The sequence below is a fragment of the Crinia signifera genome, chromosome 3 (assembly GCF_055691185.1).
Source record: "Crinia signifera chromosome 3, ASM5569118v1, whole genome shotgun sequence".
NCBI lineage: Eukaryota > Metazoa > Chordata > Amphibia > Anura > Myobatrachidae > Crinia > Crinia signifera.
In genome coordinates, this window is record NC_139219.1 from 120,856,604 (window position 1) to 120,883,989 (window position 27,386).

The 27,386-nt window shown below is 46.2% G+C and overlaps 2 protein-coding genes across 2 annotated transcripts in view; one reads left to right on the forward strand and one right to left on the reverse strand.

The window, feature by feature from the left end:
• Nucleotides 1-4,042, reverse strand: part of LOC146062906 (histone H3-like centromeric protein A) — a 34,244-nt gene extending 30,202 nt beyond the window's left edge. Inside the window, exon 1 of the mRNA XM_083174914.1 lies at nucleotides 3,751-4,042. Within this exon, the coding sequence (XP_083031040.1) occupies nucleotides 3,751-4,042 (292 nt within the window). The remainder of the gene's footprint in view (nucleotides 1-3,750) is intronic.
• Nucleotides 4,043-7,198: 3,156 nt separating this feature from the next.
• COG2 (component of oligomeric golgi complex 2) overlaps nucleotides 7,199-27,386 on the forward strand; it is a 265,347-nt gene continuing 245,159 nt past the window's right edge. Inside the window, exons 1-2 of the mRNA XM_083176425.1 lie at nucleotides 7,199-7,352; nucleotides 15,046-15,207. Coding sequence (XP_083032551.1) covers nucleotides 7,296-7,352; nucleotides 15,046-15,207 — 219 coding nt within the window. The 5' untranslated portion in view covers nucleotides 7,199-7,295. The remainder of the gene's footprint in view (nucleotides 7,353-15,045; nucleotides 15,208-27,386) is intronic.

The window sequence follows — 27,386 nt, forward strand, 5'->3', positions numbered from 1 at the left end:
ACCAAGGCCCCGGAACCGGACTCTTCTGCCCTGGAGCCCCGGAGGACGGACCCAGGATCCAGGGACCGACCTACGGGCTCAAGGTAGGTAAGTATCCGTGTGTGTGTGTTTTGTATGTATTAAACTTTTATTTTACAGTGTGTCAGTGTGATTTTGTTAACTATTTTTTGTACTGCTGAACTACAAGTGCCAGCGGGCCCTTTAATGCCCCGCATCCTGGGACTTGTGGTTCTCCAAGTCCCAGCATGCGGGGTAGGCTTGCTGGGACTCATAGTTCGCCAGTATAAAACAATAGTTTTACTTCTTTTTTTACACAAGCCATCAGCCCGATGCCCACCGCCCAGGGGCATCGGGGACAGCCCCGGACTATCAGCATGGGCTGGTAAGTCCTGGAGGGGGGGGACCCCTTCATTGGGGGGGGTCCCCACTTCCCCAGGACCCCTGCCCATGCTGACCAGCCAGGGGGTTAATGCTTTGGCCGCGGGAGCTTATATAATAAGTTTCCCCCGGCTGTGGCATTACCCTGCTGGCTGGTTGTGTCCGGTGCTGGTTCTTAAAATACGGGGGACCCCTAGTCACTTTGTCCCCCGTATTTTGGGAACCAGCGCCGGACCTTGAGCCTGGTGCTGGTTTCATGAAATCAAGGGGACCCCTATTTATCGGGGACCCTGATTTTATGTCACCAGCACCGGCTCAGTGAGCCCGGGGCTGGTTATACTCGGGCGCGGGACCCCGCGCTCGTTTTTTTTTTAAACTTTGCGCTGTCCTGCAATTTTTAGACATGAAAATCGCACATTTTCAGGACTAAATACAGCGCACCAATTCGCCGCAAATCGCACCACTTCGCACTTTTCAGGCTCCAATGCGCATCACATTAAATATGCGCATTTTGACTGAAAAGTGCGATTTGTAAAAGTGCGATTTGCGGCGATGTGGTGCGCGAATAAAACATGCGCATTTAGCGCACAGCATAGAATGTCACCCAATGTGTCTTAACTGCATGAGGCGAGACTAAAATGCAGATAACAGTGCTTATATCTCTGTAATAAACACACAACAATATACAGTGTGTTTCTGATGCAATAATGCAATAAATATTAGAACCAACTGGGAATTTATTCACTGCAAGAAATAGAGAAATCACTATTAAAACTATGGGGCAGATTTATTAAGCTCGGTGAAGTGATAAACTGTCTGGTTTTTATCACCAGCCAATCAGCTCCTACCTGTCATTTTTCAAACCAAGCCTGTAACTTCACAGGTAGGAGCTGATTGGCCGGTGATAAAAAACAGACAGTTTATCACTGAGCTTAATAATCTGCCCCATATATGGTACTCACATGCAATATATAGCAAGCAATAAAGTGCATGATCTGCCAGAACCCAATATACTGTAGGGAACAACACAGCCTTATATTCTAACGTGGTATAAAAGGGAGGCAAAATATAATTCCCTTTCTCTCTTCATATTACAACCATCATGTGAGCGCCTGTCAGCGCTATTACAAGCAGCCTGCCTCCTCCCCCTGCCTAGCTGACACGCCATGCTCAACCTTCTTCACCCCCCTCCTCTCGCCATGTGTGCCTTTACCCACGTGTTCCTCTGTCCCTTCAATGTGTGCCTCTGCGCCTGCGTGCCCCTACCAGTGTGTGCATCTGTCCCTGCCAATGTGTACCTCTGTCCCTGCCTGTGCGTTCCTCTGTCCCTGCCCATCTGTGCCTCTGTCCCTGCTGTGTGAGCCCCTGCCCAAATGTGCCTCTCTCCCTGCCCATCTGTGCCCCTGTCCCTGTGTGCCCATGCATGCCTCTCTCCGTGTCCCCAAACTTTGGCTCAGTCTGTGTGAGGGTATGTAAAGTTTGGTTCAACCGTGTGGCAAAACGTTAATTTTTTCCTTAATCTGGGTGGCATGACGTGAATTTTGGCTCAATCCTGGTGGCTTGACGTAAATTTTGGTTCATTACGGGTGGCACGATGTGAATTTTGACTCAATATATGTTGCATAATGTGAATTTTTGCTCTTTCAGTGTGGCATGATGTGAATTTTGGCTCTGTCCGGGTGGCATGATGTGAATTCTGGCTCAGTCCGGGTACCAGGATGTGAATTTTGGCTCAGTCTGGGTACCTGGATGTGAATTTTGGCTCAGTCCGGGTACCAAGAAGGGACTTTTGGGCTCAGTTTGGGCATCAGGGTGTAAATTTTGGCTCAGTCTGGGTACCAAGAAGGGGATTTTTGCCTCAGTTTGGGTACCAGGATGTGAATTTTGACTCAACCCAGGTGGCAGGACGTGAATTTTGGCACTCTAATTTTGGCATAAAGGAGCCCATAAACAGAGCGATCCTTTTTTGCGAGGCGATGGGCGGTCCCTCGCATCGCACAGCACAAAAAGTATGTGCTGCATGTACTTTTTGAAATAGATTGCATCTAGTTCAAAATGCACGCTGCTTTAGCACATCGCATACATTTTTAACTAGATGCGATGTGATCTAGTTCGAAATGCATGGAGCACATCGCTCCATGTATGGGCACCTTAAATTGAATTTTGGCTGATTCCGTGTGGCATAATGTTTATGGGGCAAGTATAAGGGGGTCTACTATTGTGTTGCATAATGTACATAAGAGAACATGGCATGGCACACTACACTCAAGGACACGTCCCATTTTAGGTGGCCACGCCCACTTTTTCTGGAGCGAGCGTGCCTTAGGCATTACCCCAATCTTCACTTTTAGATATCCCCACTTTAAAATTTCCACTTCGACCACTGTCTATATAGATATATATCTATATAGATATCTATCTATCGCATCGTTTTGCCCTTTAAAATGAAAATGTGCCTTCCTGACTGAAAAATGTGCCCTCACGATTGAAAAATGTGCCCTCCCCGTGGTCAGCACCCTGCCCTAAAAAAATTCTAGAGTGAACACTATTATCTAAGTAGTAGACGCAAAATTCAGACGCCCCCTTTGTTAGCGGTTTGCCGGGGTGTCTACTTTAGACGCCCCCTTTATTAGCGGTGTGCCGTGCTGTCTATTTCTCTGTGGAACTACAAGTGCCACATTTACATGGCCTGCTGCTGAGTCACTACCGCTGACAACGTAGTTCAAACTGGCGCCGTGAAACGACACAAGTAAGGCAACTACGCTGATAACGTAGCAACCAGTCAGCACTGAGCTGCCATGGAGTCACTACGCTGACAATTCATTGTGGCACTTGTAGTTCCACAGAGAAATAGTTCAAGCTGGCGCCGTAAAACTACACAAGTAAGGCAGCTACACTGATAACGTAGCTTTACTGGCGCTGTACTTAGACGCTATAGTGTATAAGTCAGGCATTCCCAACCACGGTCCTCAAGGCACACCAACAGTGCAGGTTTTAGTGATATCCAGGCGTCAGCACAGATGGTTAAATCAAAATAACTTAAGTACTAATTAAGTCACCTGTGGTCAAGCCTGGATATCTCTAAAACCTGCACTGTTGGTGTGCCTTGAGGACCGTGGTTGGGAATGCCTGGTCTAAGTACTAGACGCACCCTTCAGACACCCCCTTTATTAGCGGAGTGCCGGGCTGTCTAATTCTCTGTGGAACTATAAATGCCACAATGACCTGTCAGCGCTGGGCTCACGCTCAGTCACTACACTGACAACGTAGTTCAAGGCAGCCTATGAGATACACTGATAATGTAGCTACCGGCAGCCGATGAGCTACGCTGATAATGTAGCTACACATAGGGTAGCGCTGCTGCCGCACTACGCTGATAGCGCTGCTGCCGCGCTACGTTGATAACGTAGCTTAGAAAAGCCGTTGGGCTGATCTTAGCGTAGCGCTGCTGCCGCGCTATGCTGATAACATTGCTTAGAATAGCCGCTGGGCTGATCTTAGCGTAGCGTTGCTGCCGCGCTACGCTGATAATGTAGCTTAGGAAAGCCATTGGGCTGATCTTAGCGTAGGGCTGCTGCCGCGCTACGCTGATAACGTAGCTTAGAAAGGTGCTGCCGCACAACGCTGATAACGTTGGCGTGCTGCCAAGATTCAAACCTAGCATAGCATACAGCTGCCACCATGAAACTAAATAAGTACCGTTTTTGCATCCCTTCTAAACATTGTAAGGGTGTGGACTAATTGCAGGAGGTGGCCATGCCTCCCACGATTAGGCCACGCCCCCAAAATTTTACCAGGGCCTGGCATACCTCTCGGCTGCCCTGTTGACCACAGATATAATGAAACATATTGCCCGTTTAGCTGTAGGTACCAGGTTCAGCTGAGGCATACCTGCCTACCTGACCCTCTCCATGCGGGAGAAAATGCTCTGCTCCTGGACTTCCCTGGTAATATATGATTTCCAGCACCTTGGTAAAACACCTTTACCTAGCTCCCCACAAGTCATGGCAATCATACATTACCAGGGAAGTCCAGAAACAGATAATTTTCTCCCGCATGGAGAGGGTCAGGTAGGCAAATATGAGCTGACTTAATGACCGCACCTTTTTTTTTTTACCCCAGCTCACATGGCCATGTATAGTACCTGTAATAACACAGCAGCAAAGACTATGAGCAGGGCATATGAGGCTGCAAAGGGCCCTTCGACCACAGGTAGAATGTGACAGACACTCACTGCGCGACCGACAGAGCCGGATTAACAATGGGCCTGATGGAGCTATAGCTCCAGGCCAACTCTCCAAATAGGCCCATTTTGTAGCTGAGGGTCAGGGCTTTCCAAGGAGACCAGCCCCGCGTCGCTAGCCCCCCGGGAACCGGAGATACTGCCAGGCAAACCTGGAACGTTTTCCCCATAGGATAACATGGGACCCGCTAATTCCGACCTCCACCCGGTTCCAACGGCTGCCAGTTCCCCTACAGCAGTGGTGGGGAACCTCAGGCCCGGGGGCCGAATGCGGCCCCCATAGCCGGTCTGAGTGGCTCTCCTACCCACCCGGCAGCTTTACCATGAGTCAAGTACAAGGGACTTCTTGCGAGAGGTTGGTAGTTTTTGCGAGATTCCTCTTAATTAACAGCAACCAAAGACTATCAGTCCTATTCAGCGGCAGCTGCCGGAGCGTGGGACGGCTGCAGCAGGACAATTTGTAAGATTAATTTTTAAATATGGCCCACTCGAAGGATTTCTCCACCATAAAAATTGGCCCTTGGCACAAAAAAGGTTCCCCACCCCTGCGTTACAGCATCACAGAAACTCGAGGTTGATCTCAGTCGAACCAAAATCGCTGGGCCTTCAATCTGATACCTGGTCCATATGGGTTCATTGGTTCTAGAGATATTGCAGGTAAAACTATTATTTTTTTTCATTTCTGAAATGTAATTTCATGGCTGTTCAAGTTGTTTGAGGACAGATTTCTCTGGAACCAAACGGCCCAGTTTCACGGGACCAAAATCATTCGAAGGCTACATGTAAATGGGTCAGTAGGTTCTGAAGATATAGCTGGTTGTTTAAAGGGGGCGGGGGTGGTTTTCTCTCCCCCTCACACCAGAAAATGCAGGGACTAGGCTGGTGTAAAAGGGGCCAGTCCGAGAATGTCCCTGCATGATCCTGGGACCATATTCCCTGCATTTTCTGGTATCAAAGGGGTATTATTTCAAATAGCCGGGACATGCAGTTGGGCATGCAGCCGGGCAGCCCCCTGCTCTCTGCCCAGCTGTTAATGGCTGTCAGTTCTGCCCGGCGGCGACTGTCCCCCAGTTACCGCGAGCATGTATTCCCCCTTGGCAATGAGCATGTAATCCCACATGGCAACGAGCATGGAACCCCTGGCAATGAGCATGGAACCCCTGGCAATGAACATGGAACCCCTGGCAATGAACATGGAACCCCTGGCAATGAACATGTAGGTAAGCAACACTTATGTAGCATAATTTTTAATAGGCATTATGGTGTTTGGCATAATACGTAATGGAGATTATGGTGTGAGGCTTAACATGTAATGGGCATTATAATGTAAATTTTTAATGTGCGCCTTTGGCGCGCAATGCCCCTATTTATGAAGCATATTGTGCATTATTGCTCAATCTGTTTGGTATGCAGGCATGTCCAAACTATGGCCCTCCAGCTGTGAAACTACAAGTCCCATCATGCATTGCCACAGTTTTGCAATTAGGGAATGCTAAAACTATGGCAAGGCTTGCTGGGACGTGTAGTTTCACAACAGCTGGAGGGCCACTGTTTGGACATGCCTGGTATAGTGTGTATTTTGGCTCAATCCATGTGGCAAAATGTGAATTTTGCCTTAATCTGTGTGGCATAACGTGAATTTTGACTCAATCTGTGTGCCATAGTGTGAATTTTTGCTCAATCGGTGTGAAGTTTGTCTCATTCCATGTGGCATAATGTGTAAGAAGCAAGTACAGTATAAGGGGTTACTATTGTGTTGCATGATTTGTATAAGGGGTATATGGTGTGGTAAACTTAGGTGACCACATAAAAGGTGCTGACATATTGTCTTCCAAGTTTCGATTTTCAGTATTTTTTTATGACTGGAGTGCCGCCTCACCCCACAAGTATCTTAGGACATCGGCGTCCTGCGGGTGCACCGTTGGAGTGCACCCGCCAATATATCTCCCTGCATTTTTCTTATGCCATCCCCCTGCCTTTTCCAGGCATATATAATTAGTTGAAAGTATTTACACAAATAGAGACACACCCATGAGCAGACCACCCAAACAGAACACTGGTCACGCCACCCACATTATTAGGTGCTGGCCGCAACCCCTATTATTGCGCATAATAGGCCCTTGATCATTTTCAGCTCCAGGCCCATTTAGACCTTAATCTGGCTCTGGCGACCGACAGCTTCCCTCAACAGGCTCCAGCCTCCAGCCACAAAGATCACGCGGGCTAGCGAGCGCCTCTGTATTCCGGTGTTTTCAAATGCGCCGGGCGGCAATTACAGTCATGACCAGGCCCTGAATGTATTAGCGGGTCCGCGGGCGGGCCGCATGACGTGATGACGCCACGCACACTGCCGGGACCGCAATGTACCACTGGGAACTGGTACACTTGGACAGAATTTCGTCTACAACCCGCCGGGCCCAATCCATCGCAAGCTATTAACCGAGCGGCAGAGTGAACCTCGGCGCAATTTGGTAAATAAACAACTTTCAGTTAACAGCTGGCGACCAGTAGGTGGCGCTGCTATTGTATTACACATATTCTCTCTTACACAGTCTCTTGTCAACGTCATCATATGTCTCAAGAGCTGGCGGAAGTGCCGTGTCAGAGTGGCTAGATCATCTCATTGCAGGGTTTCTGGATCTGTGTGAACTAAACATCCGAACAGGGAGAGAAGATGCAGTTACCGCAGAGTCCTGGCGCTTTGTGCTTCGATAAAGACGAGTTTATGAAGGTTCGGGTGGTGCATGTCACTTTGTTACGGGTTATGTTGTGCTGCTTGATGTCAACATGATGCTTTATTTATAAATAAAGACAGTGTTACAACCGCTTTCATGCACTCTCAGGAATATGGAAATGTCCAAATATTGTGTAAGGTTCCATATTCCAGAATGTCTTGATAGCAACTGCTTGCCGGGATTTATAGTTCCACTATATGGCCGGTTTCACACCCTCCGGCTCCTGCCGGACGGTGAAATCCCGCACGGCCAGGGAGCCGTGCAGCAGAGTAGGTTATCATGGAGGGGGTGGCCACAGCCCGGCAGCCGTCCCTTCCAGTGGCGGTATCCATTCACAACTAATGTGTGCGGCACGGCTCCCAGGCCGTGCGGGATTTAACCTTCCGGCAGGAGTGTGAAATGTCACTGATATCAATAGTGTTCATTAGAAGTATGAGCATCATAAATTGTGTTGCAGATCAGCATGAAGAAGGTTCCTGCCAAACAAATTCTGTATATGTAGTTCGATCGGCTCTTTCACTATATTCTAGCATTCTAGGGTAAATTTACTAAAAATGGAGAAAAGTAGTCATGTTGCTTATCGCAACTCATCAAATACTTTTACTGTATATAATTGAAAAATGATTGCTACAATATGGTTGCATGCTGTTGGGAAACTATTTTTAAAAGCTTTAATGACTTCCCTTCTTTTTCTATTTTCCCTCTTGAACTTTTTGTCACATTTTCTATTTAAAACTTAACTAGGGACTGGACTGTTTCATATGTGTTATTTGCCCTAGGATGGCTCTAAGTTTGAGATGTACTGTACTGTACTCTCCAAATGAATGTAAAATTGGCTTACCTATTAATAACCTTTAAAGAATATAATATACAAATGTAGCATCAAAAATCAAGTACAGTGTAAGAGCTGATATATTGGGGTAGAAGTTGTTCGTAAATCAGTGTCAAAGTAACATTTTTCAAGTACTGTATAATCTATAAAATGTCAGGTAGAAGCTGGGTGGTTGCTGTGGGTCACTACTCCACTGCTTAGCGCATCTTCCCTGTGTTTCCATTTGAATGAAAAAGGGGTATACCATCATTAGGTCGACAGGGATGGAAGGTAAACACAAGCATTAGTTCGATGATGGCAAGGTCGACATGAGTTTTTCACCTTTTTTTGAGGTGACGTGCCCACAGTTGGTATTTTGTGTGCTACCATCCACTAGGGCATGGAGGGAGAATAGAATGGTGTGCCCAAAGCATGTAGCGCACAGCGGTACATTTTGACGGTGTCCATGTCAACAATTGGGACCACAGAAAGTAAAAAAATCATGTTGACCTTGCTATTGTCGACCTATTTCATGTGTCAACCTAAGCCATGTCGCCCTTCAGTGGTCAACCTAATATGGGTCGACCTAATAACCCATACCCGATAGTGGATCTTGCGGATCTATGCTGCTGCGGTCACATTGAACTCAGTATAGTGTATTTAACAGTATCTTTTATTTGCCTCTATCGCAGACCATTGTCTTATGCTTCTGAGCAGTTTCCTTTATGTTTATAACACTGGTTGTATATGCGGGTTGCCTAGCAACCAATTCAGCCCCAACAGTGTGACGTCAGCAGTTGAGCTGCGCTGCGGGATCTGTTCATGTGCATTTGGGTTCTTGGTACCTTTCATGTACAGTACCTTTGAATCATTTGTTGTACTTCTGATGACAATTCGTTAAACACGAATTGAAACGTTATGGCAACATTGTCTCCTGAGTTTCTTTTTATGCTGTGAGTGCCGCCAACCTCCTCAGGATATATATATATATATATATATATATATATATATATATATATATATATATATATATATATATATATATATATATATATATATATATATATATACATACATACATACATACATACATACATACATACATACATACATACATACATACATACATACATACATACATACATGAAGAGCGTCACTCCGGGGCTTGTGCGTAGCAAGAATTTTAATGCAGCGTTAACGCTGCATTAAAATTCTTGCTACGCACAAGCCCCGGAGTGACGCCCTTCTTCATTGTTTGTATTTGCGAGTCTCAGTGCGGGCATCCGGGTAGGTCAACATCGCCACTTTCCCTGTTGGCATAGGAGTGCCGGGCTACAAAACTGCTATATATATATATATATATATATATATATATATATATATATATATATATAATATATATTTTGTTACTGCACTCACCACTATTTAAGGTCATCATGTTTTATGTGCACTGTTTTCACCTACACCTTGACAAAGGGGCGTGTCCTTGAAACGTTGGTTTGGTCACTTTTAATACACTATTTTGGAAAAAAAACTGCCGAGTGCCGCTGTCTGTATATCATCGTGTATCCAGAAGGCACTGAGGTAGCTGCAAAGAGAGGTGGAGTGCTGGGCCACTACAAGTCTCTCTCCCTCTCCTTCTAGATATATAGAAGAGAAAATATATATTTTCTCTTCTATATATCTATATCCAGGGGTATTTTTCAGTAGGATCCAGCAGGAACTGAGGCCCTTATTCTAGTTCACTCTTTCTGACAAAATATTTCTTAGATGGACAAAACCATATGCACTGCAGGTGAGGCAGGTGTTACTTGTGCAGAGATAATCAGATTTGGGTGGGGTTTTACACCTGCCTCACCTGCAGTGCACATGGTTTTGTCCATCTAAGAAATATTTTGTCAGAGTGAACTAGAATAAGGGCCTCAGTTCCTGCTGGAGCCTGCTGAAAAATAGCCCTGTCTATATATATATATATATATATATATATATATATATATATATATATATATATATATATATATATATATATATATATATATATATATATATATATATATATATATATATATATATATATATATATATAACCGGCACGATCCACGGCGCAATGCTGAGTGATAGTGGCTGGGTGCCTGCACAAGACAATGGATACATGCGGGGGTGAGAGCGGCACTCGCAGCTGAATAAAAACTCCAAGTAAACTTGTTAAGAGCTACGTTTCAACGTCCTTTATTGGACATTTTCTTCAGGCTAATGAAAACAAGATCTTACCGTAGCTTTATACACCACCGTGCTCAAACGTCTCCCGCCGTCCAGCGCGCCAGGAGTTACGTCATAAGAGTGCTACCATCACCAAGGTTACATGAAAAAACAAAGTGCGATCCATATTAAACAGATAGCGCAATCGACAGGACAAGTAGACAATTACTGACTTTTGAACTGGGCAATAAGCACAACATAATAATAGGTATATACAAAAGACTGTGTACAAGATTATGGAATTTGCACTAAGCTGAACAGGTCACACTTAGGTCGGCAACAAAACATCATAATAACAATACATAAATGACAATCAAACACATGACCTAACATTGCAGAACACAAAACTGAACCATAGTTATAATGATCAACAAACAGTGCAAGCTACGAGTTTACATTCTAGTAAGACAACTGATGCCTGCTAGCTCATTCAGTCCTCGCGGTGCCAGAGTGTCTAAGCGGTGCATCCACCGTGTCTCGCATTTTAAAAGTTGCAAGCCATGATTACCGCCCCTCAAATTGAGGGGAATATGGTCTATCATGCGGTATCTCAAAGAGGGCAAAGTATGCTGTCTAGACCTGAAATGCTTGGGTACTGGCAAGTCACATTTGCCACCTGCGAGTGCTGCACGGATGGTAGTGCGGTGGGTGGTGATGCGCTCCTTAAAACTCCTCTCGGTCTTGCCAATGTATGACAAGCCGCAGGGGTAAATGAGCTGGTAGACCACGAATTTGCTTTGACAGGACAACGTGTGCCTAATGCTGTACTTAGTGCCATGATGCGGGTGGTTACCTGGTATCATGCATGTGCAAACCGTGCAAGTGCATCGGATGCAACCATGTGGTGGAGGTTTTTCAGGCAGGTTGAAGCCGGTAATGTCGGTTTTCACCAAAATATCACGGATATTAGGGCCTCTCTGATACAAGGCATGTTATCAGGAATATTGATGTCACGGTCAGTTTTGACAATAGGCCACAATTTTTTAGAGATTTTGTTTATCAACCGACTTTCTTTGGTAAATGTGGTTACCCACGGGATGATACTTGAGGGAGGTGGTGCAACTTAGGGGCCAGGAGCTGTTCAAGTGAAATTACAGCGTCCCTGTCTTTAGCTGAAAGCAAATCCTGGAGTTTGTAGCCACGTACCAGGAATTTCTGTATGAGCTTATCAATTTGTTGATCAGACTTGAATGGATCAGAAATTGACTTATAACAATCCTGTCGATTGTGCTATCTGTTTAATATGGATCGCACTTTGTTTTTTCATGTAACCTTGTTAATGGTAGCACTCTTATTACGTCACTCCTGGCGCGCCGATCAGCTGGACGGCGTGAGACGTTTGAGCACGGTGGTGTATAAAGCTACGGTAAGATCTTGTTTTCATTAGCCTGAAGAAAATGTCCAATAAAGGACGTTGAAACGTCGCTCTTAACAAGTTTACTTGGAGTTTTTATTCAGCTGCGAGTGCCTCTCTCACCCCCGCATGTATATAGATATATATCTCTATCCATTTAAATCGATCCGAATATAAGCCGAAAAACGTACTGACTCAAATATGAGCCTAGAGTGGGAAATCCACAGGGTCTAGGGGCACACTGACAAACACTACACAAGGCACAGGGGCACACTGACACACAAACACTTTACAAGGCACAGTACCAGTGGCCAGGGGGAGAGGAGCCAAAGTTTCATAGACGGATGGGAATGAGGGAGAGGAGAGGTACAGTAGGAGCAAGTTTCATCTTTGCTCCTTTGGGCAGGGCTAGCCATGGCTAGCCATGGCTAATCTATTGTTCTCAATGGCCACACTGGGTCCCCTCCTCCCGCATCATCTCCTGCAGCCGCGCTGGGTCCCCTCCTCCCGCATCATCTCCTGCAGCCGCGCTGGGTCCCCTCCTCCCGCATCATCTCCTGCAGCCGCGCTGGGTCCCCTCCTCCCGCATCATCTCCTGCAGCCGCGCTGGGTCCCCTCCTCCCGCATCATCTCCTGCAGCCGCGCTGGGTCCCCTCCTCCCGCATCATCTCCTGCAGCCGCGCTGGGTCCCCTCCTCCCGCATCATCTCCTGCAGCCGCGCTGGGTCCCCTCCTCCCGCATCATCTCCTGCAGCCGCGCTGGGTCCCCTCCTCCCGCATCATCTCCTGCAGCCGCGCTGGGTCCCCTCCTCCCGCATCATCTCCTGCAGCCGCGCTGGGTCCCCTCCTCCCGCATCATCTCCTGCAGCCGCGCTGGGTCCCCTCCTACCGCATCATCTCCTGCAGTTGTATAGGGTCCCCTCCTCCCTCATCATGTCCCCCTGCGCTGGGTGCCCTCCACAGCAGTGCTGGTCCCGGAGAACCTCACTCAAGTATAAGCCGAGGGGGGCTTTTTCAGCATAAAAAATGTGTGAAAATGTCTGCTTATACTCGAGTATATACAGTAATCTATCTATCTGGCACTCCTTATAATGTAGTAAAAGCATTTAGACATCGGGGATCCAGCACTCTCAGCAGCAATATAAGCAATGTAATGCTATTTGGGTAGCTTGCAACGTTTGTTATTTACTGTCATCTGGTTATATAACCTAAAAATAATACAGTACATACCTTTTATACATGACCTGATACACCAGGTGAAAGTCCGCTATCCAAGGCGGGACCGCTCACCCTCCCAGTGGTGACTATTAACTTCATTATGCCTGTGTAATTCTTTACCAGTTGGGGAACCTATTACCATGGAAACCAGTACATTGTAGAAGACCAATAAATGTTGTTTAGATACATTGCTTCAATAAATGTAGCAAATAATTTAAATGGATTCATTACGTATTAATACTATTTCTAGCAAGTGTCAAGGAAGGATCTATATTAAAAAAGCAATAGGAACAAATTGTTATATACCTTATGCTTACACTAAAAAGCAGTAGGTTAAGGTAAAATAAAGCAGTTGAAAGAAATATTTTCATTTCAACCCTTGGGTTGAATTACATTAAGTCGTGCGATCCATCTAGCTTCGCATTGGAGCGATTTAGTAGTTTTGAGATGTCCATCCTATCTATTCAGTCACTGAAACAAAAACAGGTGCGAAGGTATAGACTTTGTTCCAACAAAATAAAAGTAAATTCCACTATAAAATAATATAGGGCTGCTCCCAAATGCAATTCTGGAAATTGCTTTATAAAGAACTAGTAAATATTTTACGGTTACAGAGCAGTTTAATCAAGTGTACATATATAAATATAGAGCTCTGTAGTTGTAAAAGAGAGCGCCACACAACTGGAAGAATTATAGTTAACAGAGTGCCGCTGCTTGCTTGCTATAGCTTCCTACACCTACCCCCCGGAGGGCACCCAGGTGGCTGCTCAACGAAAGGCTGAGTGCCGGACTGACTGAGATTATATATATATATATATATATATATATATATTTACTTGATGCAATCAATAGAAAATATGATTTATAAAACATCACTATATACAGACTTAAACATGCATACATAACATAACAAATAAAAAACAGCTCCTCAATATCTACTTTTAGTTTAGTGTTCATTCTAGCACTCGCCATATTTGAAAACCCATGCAGTTCCTCTTCCTGCCTGGGGTGTCGCTGTCTGCTGTAGTGATTGTAGCACAGTGTGGTCTGTATATCACCACTGCTATGCAAACCAGACCTGTGCTAGAAACACCACAGCAGACAGCGACACCCCAGGCAGGGAAGAGGAACTGCATGGGTTTTCAAATATGCTTCGATGCTTCGGGCTTGGTGGCTCGCTGCACTCGCCACACTTTATAAATTCAACTCCACGCTGACGTGGATAGTGGGGGTATGAAAATTTCGGAGGACGCGTACCGCCGCCCCTCGCGGGCTCACTGCGATCGCCATACTTCGGGTTCGCGTCAATACTGGGGTGGCGTTAACAATGGGGGGCCATTTCACATACCAAATACCCATTAGGGTGGCTATACAATAAAAAATCGGGGCCATTGGCCCATTTAACATTGTTTCCTATGTAAAATCGCGTCGGTCGCATCACATGCCATTATAATGGCATGCGATCAACGCGATTTTTTCATTGACGTAAAAAAAGGCTAAAAATAGCCGGATATCGGGTCGGTCGCGTCAATTGCATACCTTAAGTTACCTTAACTTAAGGTATGCGATCACCCACGACGGGCGCCGTGCTAGGAAACAAGTACCGATTGGTCAGCTGGCTTCGAATAGAGTGAGGCACTGATGGTGTTACCAGTCAATGATAAATCCACATCAAGAAAATTTAATTTCAGTCTGACTCGGGGGTTGGGGGGGGGAGTGATATTTAATCCCAGGCAAACTTTTCGGGTATTCAATCCCAGTGCTGATTTTTCACCTGTGGGGAAATTCAGCTTCGGCGAAAACCGTGCGGATCGGCCTTTTTCGTCTGGGATAGTGTATCCCTGTATCCCACTCAAACAGGAGCCCAGAAATTTAATGTTTTGCATGTCGTGATCTAGAGCTAGATTACCTGTTTAATTCATGAGTGACCTGGTTTAAAGGGATAACAGGAAAACTGTATACATAATAACATATCTTGTGTTTGAACCTTTTAAAGTTTACTCCTTGTCTAAACTACTGTTTATATGTATTTATTTTCTCTTGAAAAGGACTCGTTTGATGTCGACCACTTTGTATCAGAGTGCAGGAAGCGTGTACAGCTGGAAGACCTTCGAGATGATCTAGAGATTTACTACAGACTGCTCAAGACTGCTATGGTTGAGCTCATCAACAAGGACTATGCAGACTTTGTAAACCTGTCCACTAACTTGGTAGGCGTATGTTGCATCTGTATTGTTTATAAACTGTGTCACTATTTCAATGCTTTAAATGCAATATGCTTGTGCATATGATCTAGCGAAGCGTTTTTCAACCACTGTGCTACGGCACACTAATATGCCTTGAGCTGTTCTCAAGTGTACAATGAGCTAGAGATGTCCACACCAATTTAGAGCTACCACTACCCCCAGTTCAACTGATATTCACTGGTCTCTTCCTGCTCCATTCAGGTCTCCTGGGAATAAGAGACTACCCCAATGGGTTTGTTTTTTTTCCTGTGTGGGCCAATGTATTTTACCCTGTGGGTGAGCCTTAACAATTTTAAAATCTTGCTTGGTGTGGCGCTAGTTAAAAAAAAGTTTAAAAATCACTGATCTAGAGATATAGATATACCGTATATTGCATAATTTTATTTATAAATTGCTTTTCTTCTGCAGGACTTTACAGTCACTAAAAATAACACTTACTTTACAAAGGATTTTGTATTACAGCAGGTAGAAATCCACAATAAAAAAAGGGTACTTGTGTATTAGCACGGCGCCCATCGCATCGCAGACCATAAGGCATGCGATGGTATGCGATGCGACGCGATTGGCACCCGATGGTATACAATTTAAAATTGTATAACATTGTATATGGCATACAATGCCATGCAATGCAATGCGATGCAATTTTAAATTGTATAAGCACCCTAATGGGGGCTTACAATGTTAAATGCACCCCCACGCCACCCCCACTATGAACGTGAACCCGAAGTGTGGCGAGCGGTGGCGGTACACGGCCTATGACCTTTTCATACCCCCACTATCCACGTCGGCGTGGAGTTGATTTTATATAGTGTGGTGAGCCACCGAGCCAGAATCGTGGCAAGCGGACGCGGAATACATGTAAAGTAATACGCGTCCCCGCGCCGGGCTCGCCACGCTTCGGGCTTGGTGGCTTGCTGCGCTCGCCACACTGTATAAAATCGTCTCCACGCTGACATGGATAGTGGGGGTATGAAAAGGTCGGAGGGCGCGTACCGCCACTCATGTTCATAGTGGGGGTGGCGTGGGGGTGCATTTAACATTGTAAGCCCCCATTAGGGTGCATATAATATTAAACATCGTATAGGGTGCTTGTACAATTTTAAATCGCATCGGGTGTATGCCATGCAATGCGATTATATGTTGTGCGTCCAAATATCGTTGGCGCCGCGCTAGTACACAAGTACCAAAAAAAGAAACCTAGAAAGCACAATGGGCCTTATTCTGATTCACTACTGGCAAGTTCCTTCTTACATGGACAAAACCATGTGCACTGCAGGGAGGCAGAGATATAAAATGTGCAGAGAGAATTAGATTTGGTTGAGTTATTTAGTTTCTGTGCAGGGAAAATACTGACTGCTTTATTTTACACTGCAATATAGATCTCACTTTGAAGTAAAACCACACCCAAATCTAACTCTCTCTGCACAAGTAACATCTACCCCACCTGCAGTGCACATGGTTTTGTCCATCTAAGAAGGAATTTGCCAGGAGTAACCCAAAATAACCCCCAATAAGCATAATGCAAGGGTTGCATATTCCACCAGTGAAAAATGCATCTTTGCCACAAGTGCCATGCGACTAGGGCACACAATCTGAATCTGTATATGAAGTTCTATGACGTAGCAGCCGCAGCTTTTTCCAGTCAAACAGTATACAAGTGTCATATATCAAATTCATCAGCATAGTCTGCTTGTGCGTTTTTGGTCTGAGACTACAGCTGGAGCTAATCTCTGTCCGCTAGTGCATCATATCTATATACCCGGCGAGCACTGGTGGACAGGGATGTGCATGTGTCTCACGGGTCCCTTTGCGGAGAATGAGGCGTGCGCGCCCTATTCTGGTGGATGGCGCGCCGGGAGCTGCTCTAATAAGAGTGGCCCATCTGAAAGGCGCATTTTCAAATATAAATTTCTTCTACGATCCCCATGGCAGCCAATACCTAGGGATTTCATCCCACAGACTGGTTTCTTTTTTTCCCTGGAACCTCCCCCTCCGGTATAAATCCCTGCTCCTCCCCTTCCTATGTGTCTTTTTTCTTGTCTCCTTGTTAGTTATATAGGATCAGCAGTGTTACTTTTGGTTTGGCTCACCTCTTAGATACAGGGCTCACTCTGGGGGAAGCAGCATGGGAGCGTGACCCCTGTGGGGATTCTGTCCATGTGTTCACTGGCTCTGAATCCGGAGGAAGCATGTCAGCTATATGTCTTCTGTGGCAGGAGAAGCATCTGGCGTAGAGATGCAGGCCTGACGCTGCCTGTCCAGCCGGGTAAAGCGTGGATGCGGCGGGAATGGAACTACGTTTCCCAGGATGCCGCTCAGTCTCACCAGGCGCCCGGCGGAAGTGCGCGTCACTTCCGCCTGTCGGATGCGCCGGAGTACTACAAACCCCACAAGGCGTTGCGCCTAGCACGGCCGCCTGTGCTGCGGCGGAATGAGAAGACTACAAGCCCCAGAATTCCTAGCGGCGTTTGCACGCTTCTCGTGGCGCGCTCTGCTACTTTAAAAGCATCGGCTATAATATGCATGTCAGTCTACTCTTAGAGACTGTGGGCAGAGAGAGCTGGGCTGTGTACAAGGAAAGGTAAGACCTCTTGGAGGTTATGGCTTATCTGGACATATATACCTTATTGAACCATTGTTACAGCATGGTGTATTTATGCAGGTTGCTTCAGGAGTTTTTTTCTACTGCATTAAAGATGGATCTGCCTTCCGCCCCCCCCCCCCCCCTAGGACCGATAGTGTCCCTGTGAGGTGAGCCTCATGTTTTTTGTTTAAAATCAGTGTAGAGAAAGTGATTATTTTGGAGTGATAGTTATAGGCTTTTTCTGTCTATTTCCAGTGTGCCTGTTATCCCTAAAAAGAAGGCTGCAAAAAATAAGCATATTGACTTTAAATGCATGGCATGTGATAAAGTGTTTCAAGGATCACAAGAAAGAACCTTATGTGATGATTGTGAAGTTCAGCCAGCACCTGTGGATAGTCACAGTAAAATGTTGAAGGATCTCATGAACTGGATGAAGCGGTCATTTGTTTCTAAGGAGGAGTTTAATGAGAGCCAGGGTCATAAGAGATCTAGGTTTCAGGCTGAGCTTGAATCTATTTCATCAGAGGAAGTACTGGAAGTGGAAGATAAGTCATCTGATGAGTCTGGTGAAGTTAAAGAGGAGAATAGGGTGTTTAACTTTGATATCGTGGAGAATGTACTGAAAAATATTTATAAGACCATGAACTATAAGGATACGGTGGTACAAGTGGAAGGAGAAGATGTGTTGTGTTATTTCAGGATAAATCCAAGAAAACAAGACATTTTCCTGTCCACCAGGTCATGAAGAATCTGATCTCTAAAGAGTGGGTTAATGTGAAAAAGAAACAGGGGAAGTTGTTCAGTATAGATCGCATGTACCCAGTGAAGGATGAGTCTTTTCTGCAGTGGTGTGGCCTTCCGAAGGTAGATGCGGCGGTAGCCGAAGTGACCTCACGTACGACCCTCCCTTTGGAGGATGGGGCCTCATTCAAAGACCCGATGGATAGGAGGATGGAGGGGTCCCTCAGGAAGCTACATCTATCAGCAGCGGTGGCATTGAAAGCTAGTGTATCTATTGCATTCGGTGGCTAGGGCCTTACGGATCTGGAGTATGAATCTTCACTCGGATATCGAGGAACGGATATCTAGAGCATATATTTTGAAAAACTTGGAGAGTATGCAGAAAGCAGTGGAATTTCTGTGTGAGGCCTCGTTGGACATAACATAATTTTCGGCTAGATCTATGGCAGCAGGTGTCGCTACGAGAAGAGCTCTCTGGCTAAGGTCCTGGTCGGCAGATACGCATTCTAAAAATAGACTGGTTGCATTACCCTTTGAGGGTTCATTCCTTTTTGGCTCCAAGCTAGACGCCCTTATCCATCGCATCACTGGAAGGAAGTCTCTGAAACTGCCGCAGGAGAAGAAATTTAAGTACCCAGTATCTACATCGGCAAGACAAACATATAGAGATGCAAAGTCATACAGGCCAGGAAGACCCTACAATCAGAGGGGTTCATTCGGCACCTCTAGGAGGTTTTTTCATGCCAATGTCAGAAGAGGTTCCAAGCAATAACAATCATGGTACGTCAGCCGTGGGAGCCCGTCTTCTGGGATTCGGAAAGCAATGGCTGACCTCAGTGCAGGACAAATGGGTGCTGAATATAATACGCGAAGGTTACAGGATAGAATTTGCACAGCTACCAAGAGGAGACCATTTTATTCAGTCAAGGATGCCGACATCTCCCATAGAAAGAAGAGAGTTACTGAAAATTCTGGATCAGTTGTTTGAAATCAAGGCAATCGAAAGAGTGCCGCCAGAGCAAGAAAGAAGGGGTTCTATTCAAACTTGTTTCTGGTGGAGAAATCTACAGGTGCCTTCAGGACCATCATAGATCTACGATTACTGAATCAGTATATAGAGGTGAAGAAGTTCCGCATGGAGACATTGAAGACCATTACCTCAGGCATCAGGAAGGGGGACTTCATGGTGTCTCTGGACCTGAAAGATGCGTATTATCATATCCCGATACACTGTTTTCATCGAAGATTTCTCAGGTTCTGTGTACAGGGCAGACATTTCCAGTTTACGTGCCTCCCCTTTGGGCTGACAACCTCCCCAAGGGTCTTTACGAAGGTCTTAGTGACATTAATAGAGATTCTCAGAAAAAGAAGGATTCAAATTTTCATCGAAGATTTCTCAGGTTCTGTGTACAGGGCAGACATTTCCAGTTTACGTGCCTCCCCTTTGGGCTGACAACCTCCCCAAGGGTCTTTACGAAGGTCTTAGTGACATTAATAGAGATTCTCAGAAAAAGAAGGATTCAAATTTGGCCCTATCTCGACGACCTCCTCATTGCAGTAGCATCGTCAGAAGGAGTGTTAAGAGACTTGCATGTGGTGATGGAGGTTCTGCAAGAACATGGTTGGTTAGTCAACCTTCAGAAGAGCCAACTAATGCCGGCTCAGAGGATAAAGTTCCTAGGTGTTATAATAGACACAGAGAACTTCAAACTACTTCTCTCAGAAGAAAGGTGTGTAAAGATTACTTCTCTCTCAAAGTAGGTGGCGGTGAAGGTGACAGTCCCAGTGAAGGAGTGTGTCCAGTTATTCGGGATGATGTCATCCACGATTGGTGTGGTGCCTTGGGCACAGTGGAGGATGAGAGAACTACAATGGGCCGTTCTATCCCAGATAAAGGGGAGAGGCGATCATTCAGGTCGAGTGAGGTTAAATTCGGCAGTAAAAAGATCGCTAAAATGGTGGATGGAGCCAAGCCTGAACGAGAGGGCGATGTCACTGTATCTACCCCACTTTCAGATCATAACGACAGACGCGAGTCAGTCAGGCTGGGGCGCCCATTTCAAAGAGCACACGGTCCAGGGACTTTGGTCAGAAAGAGAGACTGCAAAGTCATCAAATTGGAGAGAGGCAGAGGCAGTATGGAGAGCAATAGGAGAATTCGGTCACAGGGTGGTCCACTCACATCTAAGAATTTTCTCGGACAACACTACAGTAGTAGCGTACATAAACCACCAAGGAGGAACGAAGAGCAAAGATCTAATGGTGGTAATGTCCAAGATACTGACATGGGCGGAGGCATCAGTAAAATCTCTTACAGCAGTCTTTGTTCCAGGAAAGGAGAACATATTGGCCGATCTGCTCAGTTGAAACAAGGTAGCCCCAGGGGAATGGGAATTGGTCACAGGAGTATTCGAAGAAGTGGTGAAGAGATTTGGGAGACCAGACATAGATCTGATGGCGACGCACACCAACAGGAAGGTAGAGAAATTCTACTCAAGATACTCTCTTCCCCGCACGTCAGCAGTGGATACCTTCTCAGTCAAATGGGAGTGCCAGCTGGGATACTTGTTTCCCCCTAATTCACCGAGTGTTGAAGAAGATAATGGAAGACCAGGTAGAAGTTATCGTGATACTACCGTTTTGGCCCAGGAGGGCCTGGTTTGCGACCGTACTCAGGTTGTCCATACAAAAGCCGAGGTTGTTGGTGCAGGGTCATCAGAGTCACCCAGACCCAGCAGCATTGTCATTAACGGCCTGGAGATTGAGAGGGAGTCTCAGAGAAGAAGAGGTCTCTCTGATCAAGCTATTTCAGTTCTTCTTCATGCAAGGAAGGATGTATCTTCTGCAGTATATTACAGAGTATGGCGAGCCTTTATAAATTGGAGAGGATCAAAGGAAGAGTTGGAAGAGATACCTACAGGGGAAGTACTTCAGTTTTTATGTAAAGGTTTCTTTGATGGTCTAGCTACAGCAACGCTTAAGGTGCAGATCTCGGCACTAAGTGTCCTGTTAAACAGAAGGTTGGCAGAAGAGGACCTCATTATAAGGTTCGGAAATGCTATCAAGAGGTTGAGGCCTCCGACGAAGTCGTTTGTAGCACCTTGGGACTTAATCCTGATTCTGAGAGCATTGGTGAAGGAGCCCTTTGAGCCGTTATATGAAATATCTCTGAAATTTCTAACATGGAAGATAGTCTTCCTGGTGGCAGTGACCTCCGCTAGGAGGGTGAGCGAGATCCAAGCACTCTGGGCAGAGAGGCCTTATATCAAGATCATGCCCGATAGGGTTGTGTTAAGAACAAACCCATACTTTCTACCCAAGGTGATATCATCATTCCATCTCAATCAAGAGATTTCATTACCGGCGTTTTATCCAAATCCTGAAAGTAAGGAAGAGGAATCGTGGCATAATCTGGATGTGGTAAGAGGAATTACTACATACCTAGAAAGATTAAAGGATGTAAGGAGAGCTAAGAATCTATTTGTAATCCCTGAAGGAACAAGAAAGGGTTTACCACCAACAAAACAGACCATTTCAAGATGGATACGGGAGCTGATAACCTTTGTTTATCAGGAAGAAGGTAAAGAGGTTCCTTCCATAATTAAGGCACACTCAACCAGGGCGGTGGCGACATCCTGGGCCTGGAAGGCGAAGGCTTCAATCAAGGACATCTGTGAGGCGGCGACCTGGTCGTCAGTAAACACGTTTGCGAGGCACTATGAGCTTAATGTATCTCTGCCGCGGTTTGGAACTCAGGTCCTGCAAGGGGTTCTTGACAATTAAATTCTTGACAATTAAAATTCTTGACATATGCATTCCTGGGTCCCTCCCTCTTTTGTTCTTTGCTATGGTATTTCCCTAGGTATTGACTGTTCTTTGCTATGGTATTTCCCTAGGTATTGACTGCCATGGGGATCGTAGAAGAAAACAACGGATTATGCTTACCGATAATTCCTTTTCTTCATAGAGATCCCATGGCAGCCATCAGTTGCCCTCCCTTGTCTCTTTTTTTCCCTAGGAACCTGATGTTAAGGAGACACTCGAAAGACACCTAGGAAGGGGAGGAGCAGGGATTTATACCAGAGGGGGAGGTTCCAGGGAAAAAAAGTAACCTGTCTAACTCAAGGCTGTGGGATGAAATCCCTAGGTAATGGCTGCCATGGGATCTCTATGAAGAAAAGGAATTATCGGTAAGCATAATCCGTTGTTATACCCAACGTTAGCAGAGTTGCTTGGGACATGGCAGCTCACTTAAGCCAGACTTTTTATGTTGCATGGCATATTGAGGCTATATGCATGATGACGCATGTGCATAATATAAGCTATACTATAGTTTTCTTCTTCCTCCACTATGGGTACAAGGATCACAATGGATGTAACCTGGAGAAGTGTCTGGACGCTAATAGTTAATTGTTTTTATCAGCCCAGAATTTCCTCTCTTCTATACTTTGCCACCAGCAGCTGTTTGTTGACATCATTTTAATTGGTTCACTATTGTTTTAATTATTTTTTATTTTCTTATTTTAATAGAGCAGGCAATGGAAGGCATCCTATAGGATACCTTCATTGCTGGTAAAAAAAACTTTGGAGCCAGCAATTCGGTTGGTGACTCTTGCTGTGGACTCCAGGAGGAACAAAACACACACCTCTCTGAGAGCCCCCACCGAGAAGCAAGGGGATAGGTGACGCTCTGCTTGCAGGGAGCTAAATACTTTTGGCTGTTCGCCGCTGGTGTAGAGGCTACTGGTGGTGCTAATAGTGGTAGCTCTGGTGTTCCCTGCTACACACTAGACCACCAGGTCACTTTAGGAACGGGACACCACTGACGCACAATGCACTGGGGTCCACCTCAGAGGGTGAGATAACTGCTAGGTGTGCTCCCTTAGTGCAGACAGCCTGCCTCAGGTATTCTCGTTCCCTCCCTCCACCTCCTACAAGATGCCGGGTGGCCAATTAAACTCTTTTGCTTGCCTGATCATAGGGAGAAAAAAGCTTGAGTTACTGTCACCTCACATACCTTTCTCCTAGCTGCTATGTATATTTAGGTCCCTTCCTGCTATTAAGGCTGGATTGTTCATCAACATTTACCCACCATTTTTTTCTGCGTTGAGTGTTGTTCAGTGCTTTCTGCTTGTGACTGCCCTGTTACTGAATATCGGTGTCACTAATGTGGGGTACACACCAGAACGACCACGATCGTCTACGACCGATACATGACCATGGAACGATTTCCCTTGGACTGCCTGGGAGCTCCCTTCAAACGATTTGCAAAAGGTGTGTTTTTTTGCGAAACGATCTTGATCTGATCCCGATGCGACAAGACTGTTGGATCGCTGTTTTTTACAAGAACCCCATGTGACCGTCGTCATATTGGCCTTTGAAATTTAAAATAAAGGGGCTGGACTAGCTGAGGGATAGGAATAGCAGCAGCCATTTTAAACCAGTGTATTTCTGCTTTGTGACTAGTGAGGCTTGGTGTATACCTGCTGAACACTGCACATAGCCATTTTACATTGCTTTGCCTGCCATTATAAAGTGTCTTTTAACCCGGCACTGACAGTGTCCACTATGGAGAATGCAGTGATGGGTCGTCACCAGCAAGAGAGCAGGTAGCTCTATTATGCTGTGCTGTGTCAGAGGGCCCAGCGTAGGAGAGGAAGATCATGCTTGAAAAAGCGGTGGCTACTGAGTCGTCAGACTCTGTATCACATGCCACTGCTCACGGATATCAGGGAAAATAACCCAGGTGACTACCATAACTTTTTTTGGATGATGCCACCTTCCAGGAATTGCTGCGTCTGGTGACTCCCTACATCAAGAAGCAGGATACCAAGTATCGCATGGTTATCCTTGTTGAGGAACGGCTGGTGGTGACTCTAAGGTCTCTTGCTGACCTGAAGTTTGGATCCCTCATCTCCCCGCAAGCTTTGGGCCTCATCATCCCGGAGACCTGCAAAGCCATTGTGATAGTGCTGCAGTACCAGTATTTCAAGGTAAGGCGGAAAAATACACCACACACTTTATTGTGCAAACAAAACCGTTTTTTCTCTTTCAATGGTCCTGGTGACACAGCTCAACACTGGGATGTAGGAGGGTCCGAAGGAGCCAGGCACCTATCCTAAAGCTTTTAGAGGGTAGGCTCCTCCTCTACTGCATCCCGGACTCTTCAGTTCGTGTTAGGTGCCCACTGGAGTGGGTGCTATTCTAAAGGGCTGCAGGAGCAGCCGAAGAATTAGAGTAGTTAGGGTATTTTTATTGTTTTATTAACTTTCACTCTAGCTAGGTAGGCACAGTGTGAGGGTTCTCATTAGTGAATCCTCAAACTGCTAGCGCAGCAGGAGCTGACAGAAGCGCGTCCTGTCAGCTCACTGTGCACAAGGGAGACGCTGTCTGGCCTCCCAGTGCAGCGCTTACAGCTTCTTTTAAGAAGCTGCCTGGGCTCCGGAGCGTCCTGAAACCGGCTTCACGCTAGGTGGGGATCATGGGGGACAGGCGCTCCGTGATGGCGGCGGCCATTTTCTGCGGAGCTTACACACTGAGCTCCTGTTATGAGAGGACAGCCGTGTTGTTACAGGCATGTTCCAAGTGGTCCCCAGCCGAGGGGGAGATACTGGAACTAGGAGATCCTACTAAGGGAGCGGCTGTCTGGGGGTGGTTGGCGCCAAAAGTCACGGACCCCGCAGCAGCAGGGACTTGGTCTCTTCCCTCACTCTGTTTTGGCGCCATTCGGAACGCTTGCAGCGGAGCTGAGCTGGCTTACAGATCCTGACAGAGTGTTTGGACTTCCTGGGCATCGTTTCCCCGCATCTGAAACCAACAGACAGATAAGTGGCTGTGTGCATTGACTCTGTATAAGCGCTGTTGTACATTGTATGCACTGTGGGTTACTTTACATCATGTCTGAGCAACAAGCTGTGGTTTTGGGGGAGGGAGCCCTTACTACACTGAGCGCTTGTAATGTGTGTACACAAAAATTTGTACCTGAGCAGATGGCCAAGGGCGGTTTGTGTATTGCTTGCGCTGCTGTGAGACCCATGGGGAGTGAACCCCAGAGGGCAGAGCAGATTGAACCCGCGTGGGCTAGTGCCCTGGGCAGGTCAGTTAATGCTTTAGTGCAATTGCTGGACAGACAGGGGGATGCCTTGGTAGAATCTCAGAGACCTATGTCATCATCCAAGCAGTCCTCTGGCTCCTTGCCTCTTACCCAGGCAGATCCTGCCTTCATACAGGTGATGCAGGATACTGCAAAGGGGATCAACAGGTTTAGTGACTTGCTAGACAAAATTGATGTTGATGCTGTAGGGACCCCTAAAAGGTCTTACTCAGTGCCTTTAATGGTAGATGAGGAGGAGGGAGCATATGCAGACATTCCCTGGGAGCAGGGTGATGATTCTGAAGATTCCTCAGCCGCAGGGGTGGAGGATTTGATTACAGCTGTTAAACAGGCTTTAAAACTTTCAGTGGAGGACAAAACTCCTGCTAAAGGTGTATTTAAACGGCAGCGTAAGGAAGCTGTTACATTTCCTTTAGATGAAGGTTTACAAGAATTGTTGGAGGGAGCTTGGAAAACTCCTGATAAAAGGCTACAGATGCCAAAGAGATTCTGAAGTCTGTACCCCCATGCCGGAGTCTCATGCGGAGCTCTGGGAAAAAGTGCCAGTAGTGCAAGGGGGTGCAGCTTTTAAGGACCCGGTGGACAAAAAGCTGGAGGGTAATCTCAAAGCTATATTTGAAGGGGTGGGATTCACCCTACGTCCCCTTATTGCTTCAGCCTGGGTCTCTAAGGCCATGATTGAGTGGGCCAATGATTTATGCACCATTTTACATGCTGATCCTGGTGTGTTGTTGCTAGCGGAGAAGCTTAAGGCTGCTGCAGAGTATGTGTTGGAAGCCGAAGAGGAAGCTCTCAAAATGGCGACCAGAGTTTCCACAGTGTCTATTAATGCCAGGAGAGTACTCTGGCTTAAGGCCTGGGAAGCAGATAATAAGTCTAAGAAGGCCTTAGAAACATTAGCTTTCAAAGGAAAGTTATTATTTGGATCCGAATTAGAAGAGATTATTAAGCAGGCCACGGGTGGCAAGAGTACCTTTCTGCCTGCCCCCGCAGCCAAGCAGACATCAAGATTTTCTGCTTTTAGGCCATCCTTTCGGCCCTCCCCTAGAGGTTGTGCGTCCTTTCGAGGACAGTCATTTAGGGGAAAGTTTCAGTCCTCCAGGGGTAAGACCCCAAAGTCAAAATTTGGTTCTTTCCATAAGAAACCTGTCACCAAAGGAGAGGACAAACCCTCCGCATGACTGTCAGGGGATTTGCCCGGCAGTGGTAAAGGTGAGGGGTCGTCTATCACAGTTCAGGGACGCATGGGCTTCATTAGACCAGGATTCCTGGGTGTTAGACATTATAGCCCAGGGATACAAAATCCCTTTCAAAGGTCTTCCTCCGAGAAGATTCTTTCCCACAGCTTTACCAAAGGAAGCCCGGCTTCGTACAGCTCTCTTAAGAGCAGCTCACTCTCTGTTAGAGAAGGGAGTGATAATCCCGGTTCCCAGGGCAGAGTGGAAGAAAGGCTTTTATTCCACTCTGTTTCTGGTGCCCAAACCAGACGGGTCTTTCAGACCAATACTGAATTTAAAGTCACTGAATGTCCATTTGTGGGTAGACCATTTCAAAATGGAGTCTCTACGGTCAGTGCTGTTAAGCCTGGACCAGGGAGAATTTTTGGCGTCCATGGATGTCCAGGACGCGTATCTTCATGTCCCTATTCACCCGGAACATCAGGCTCTGTTGAGGTTTGCTATAGGAGACCTGCACTTACAGTTC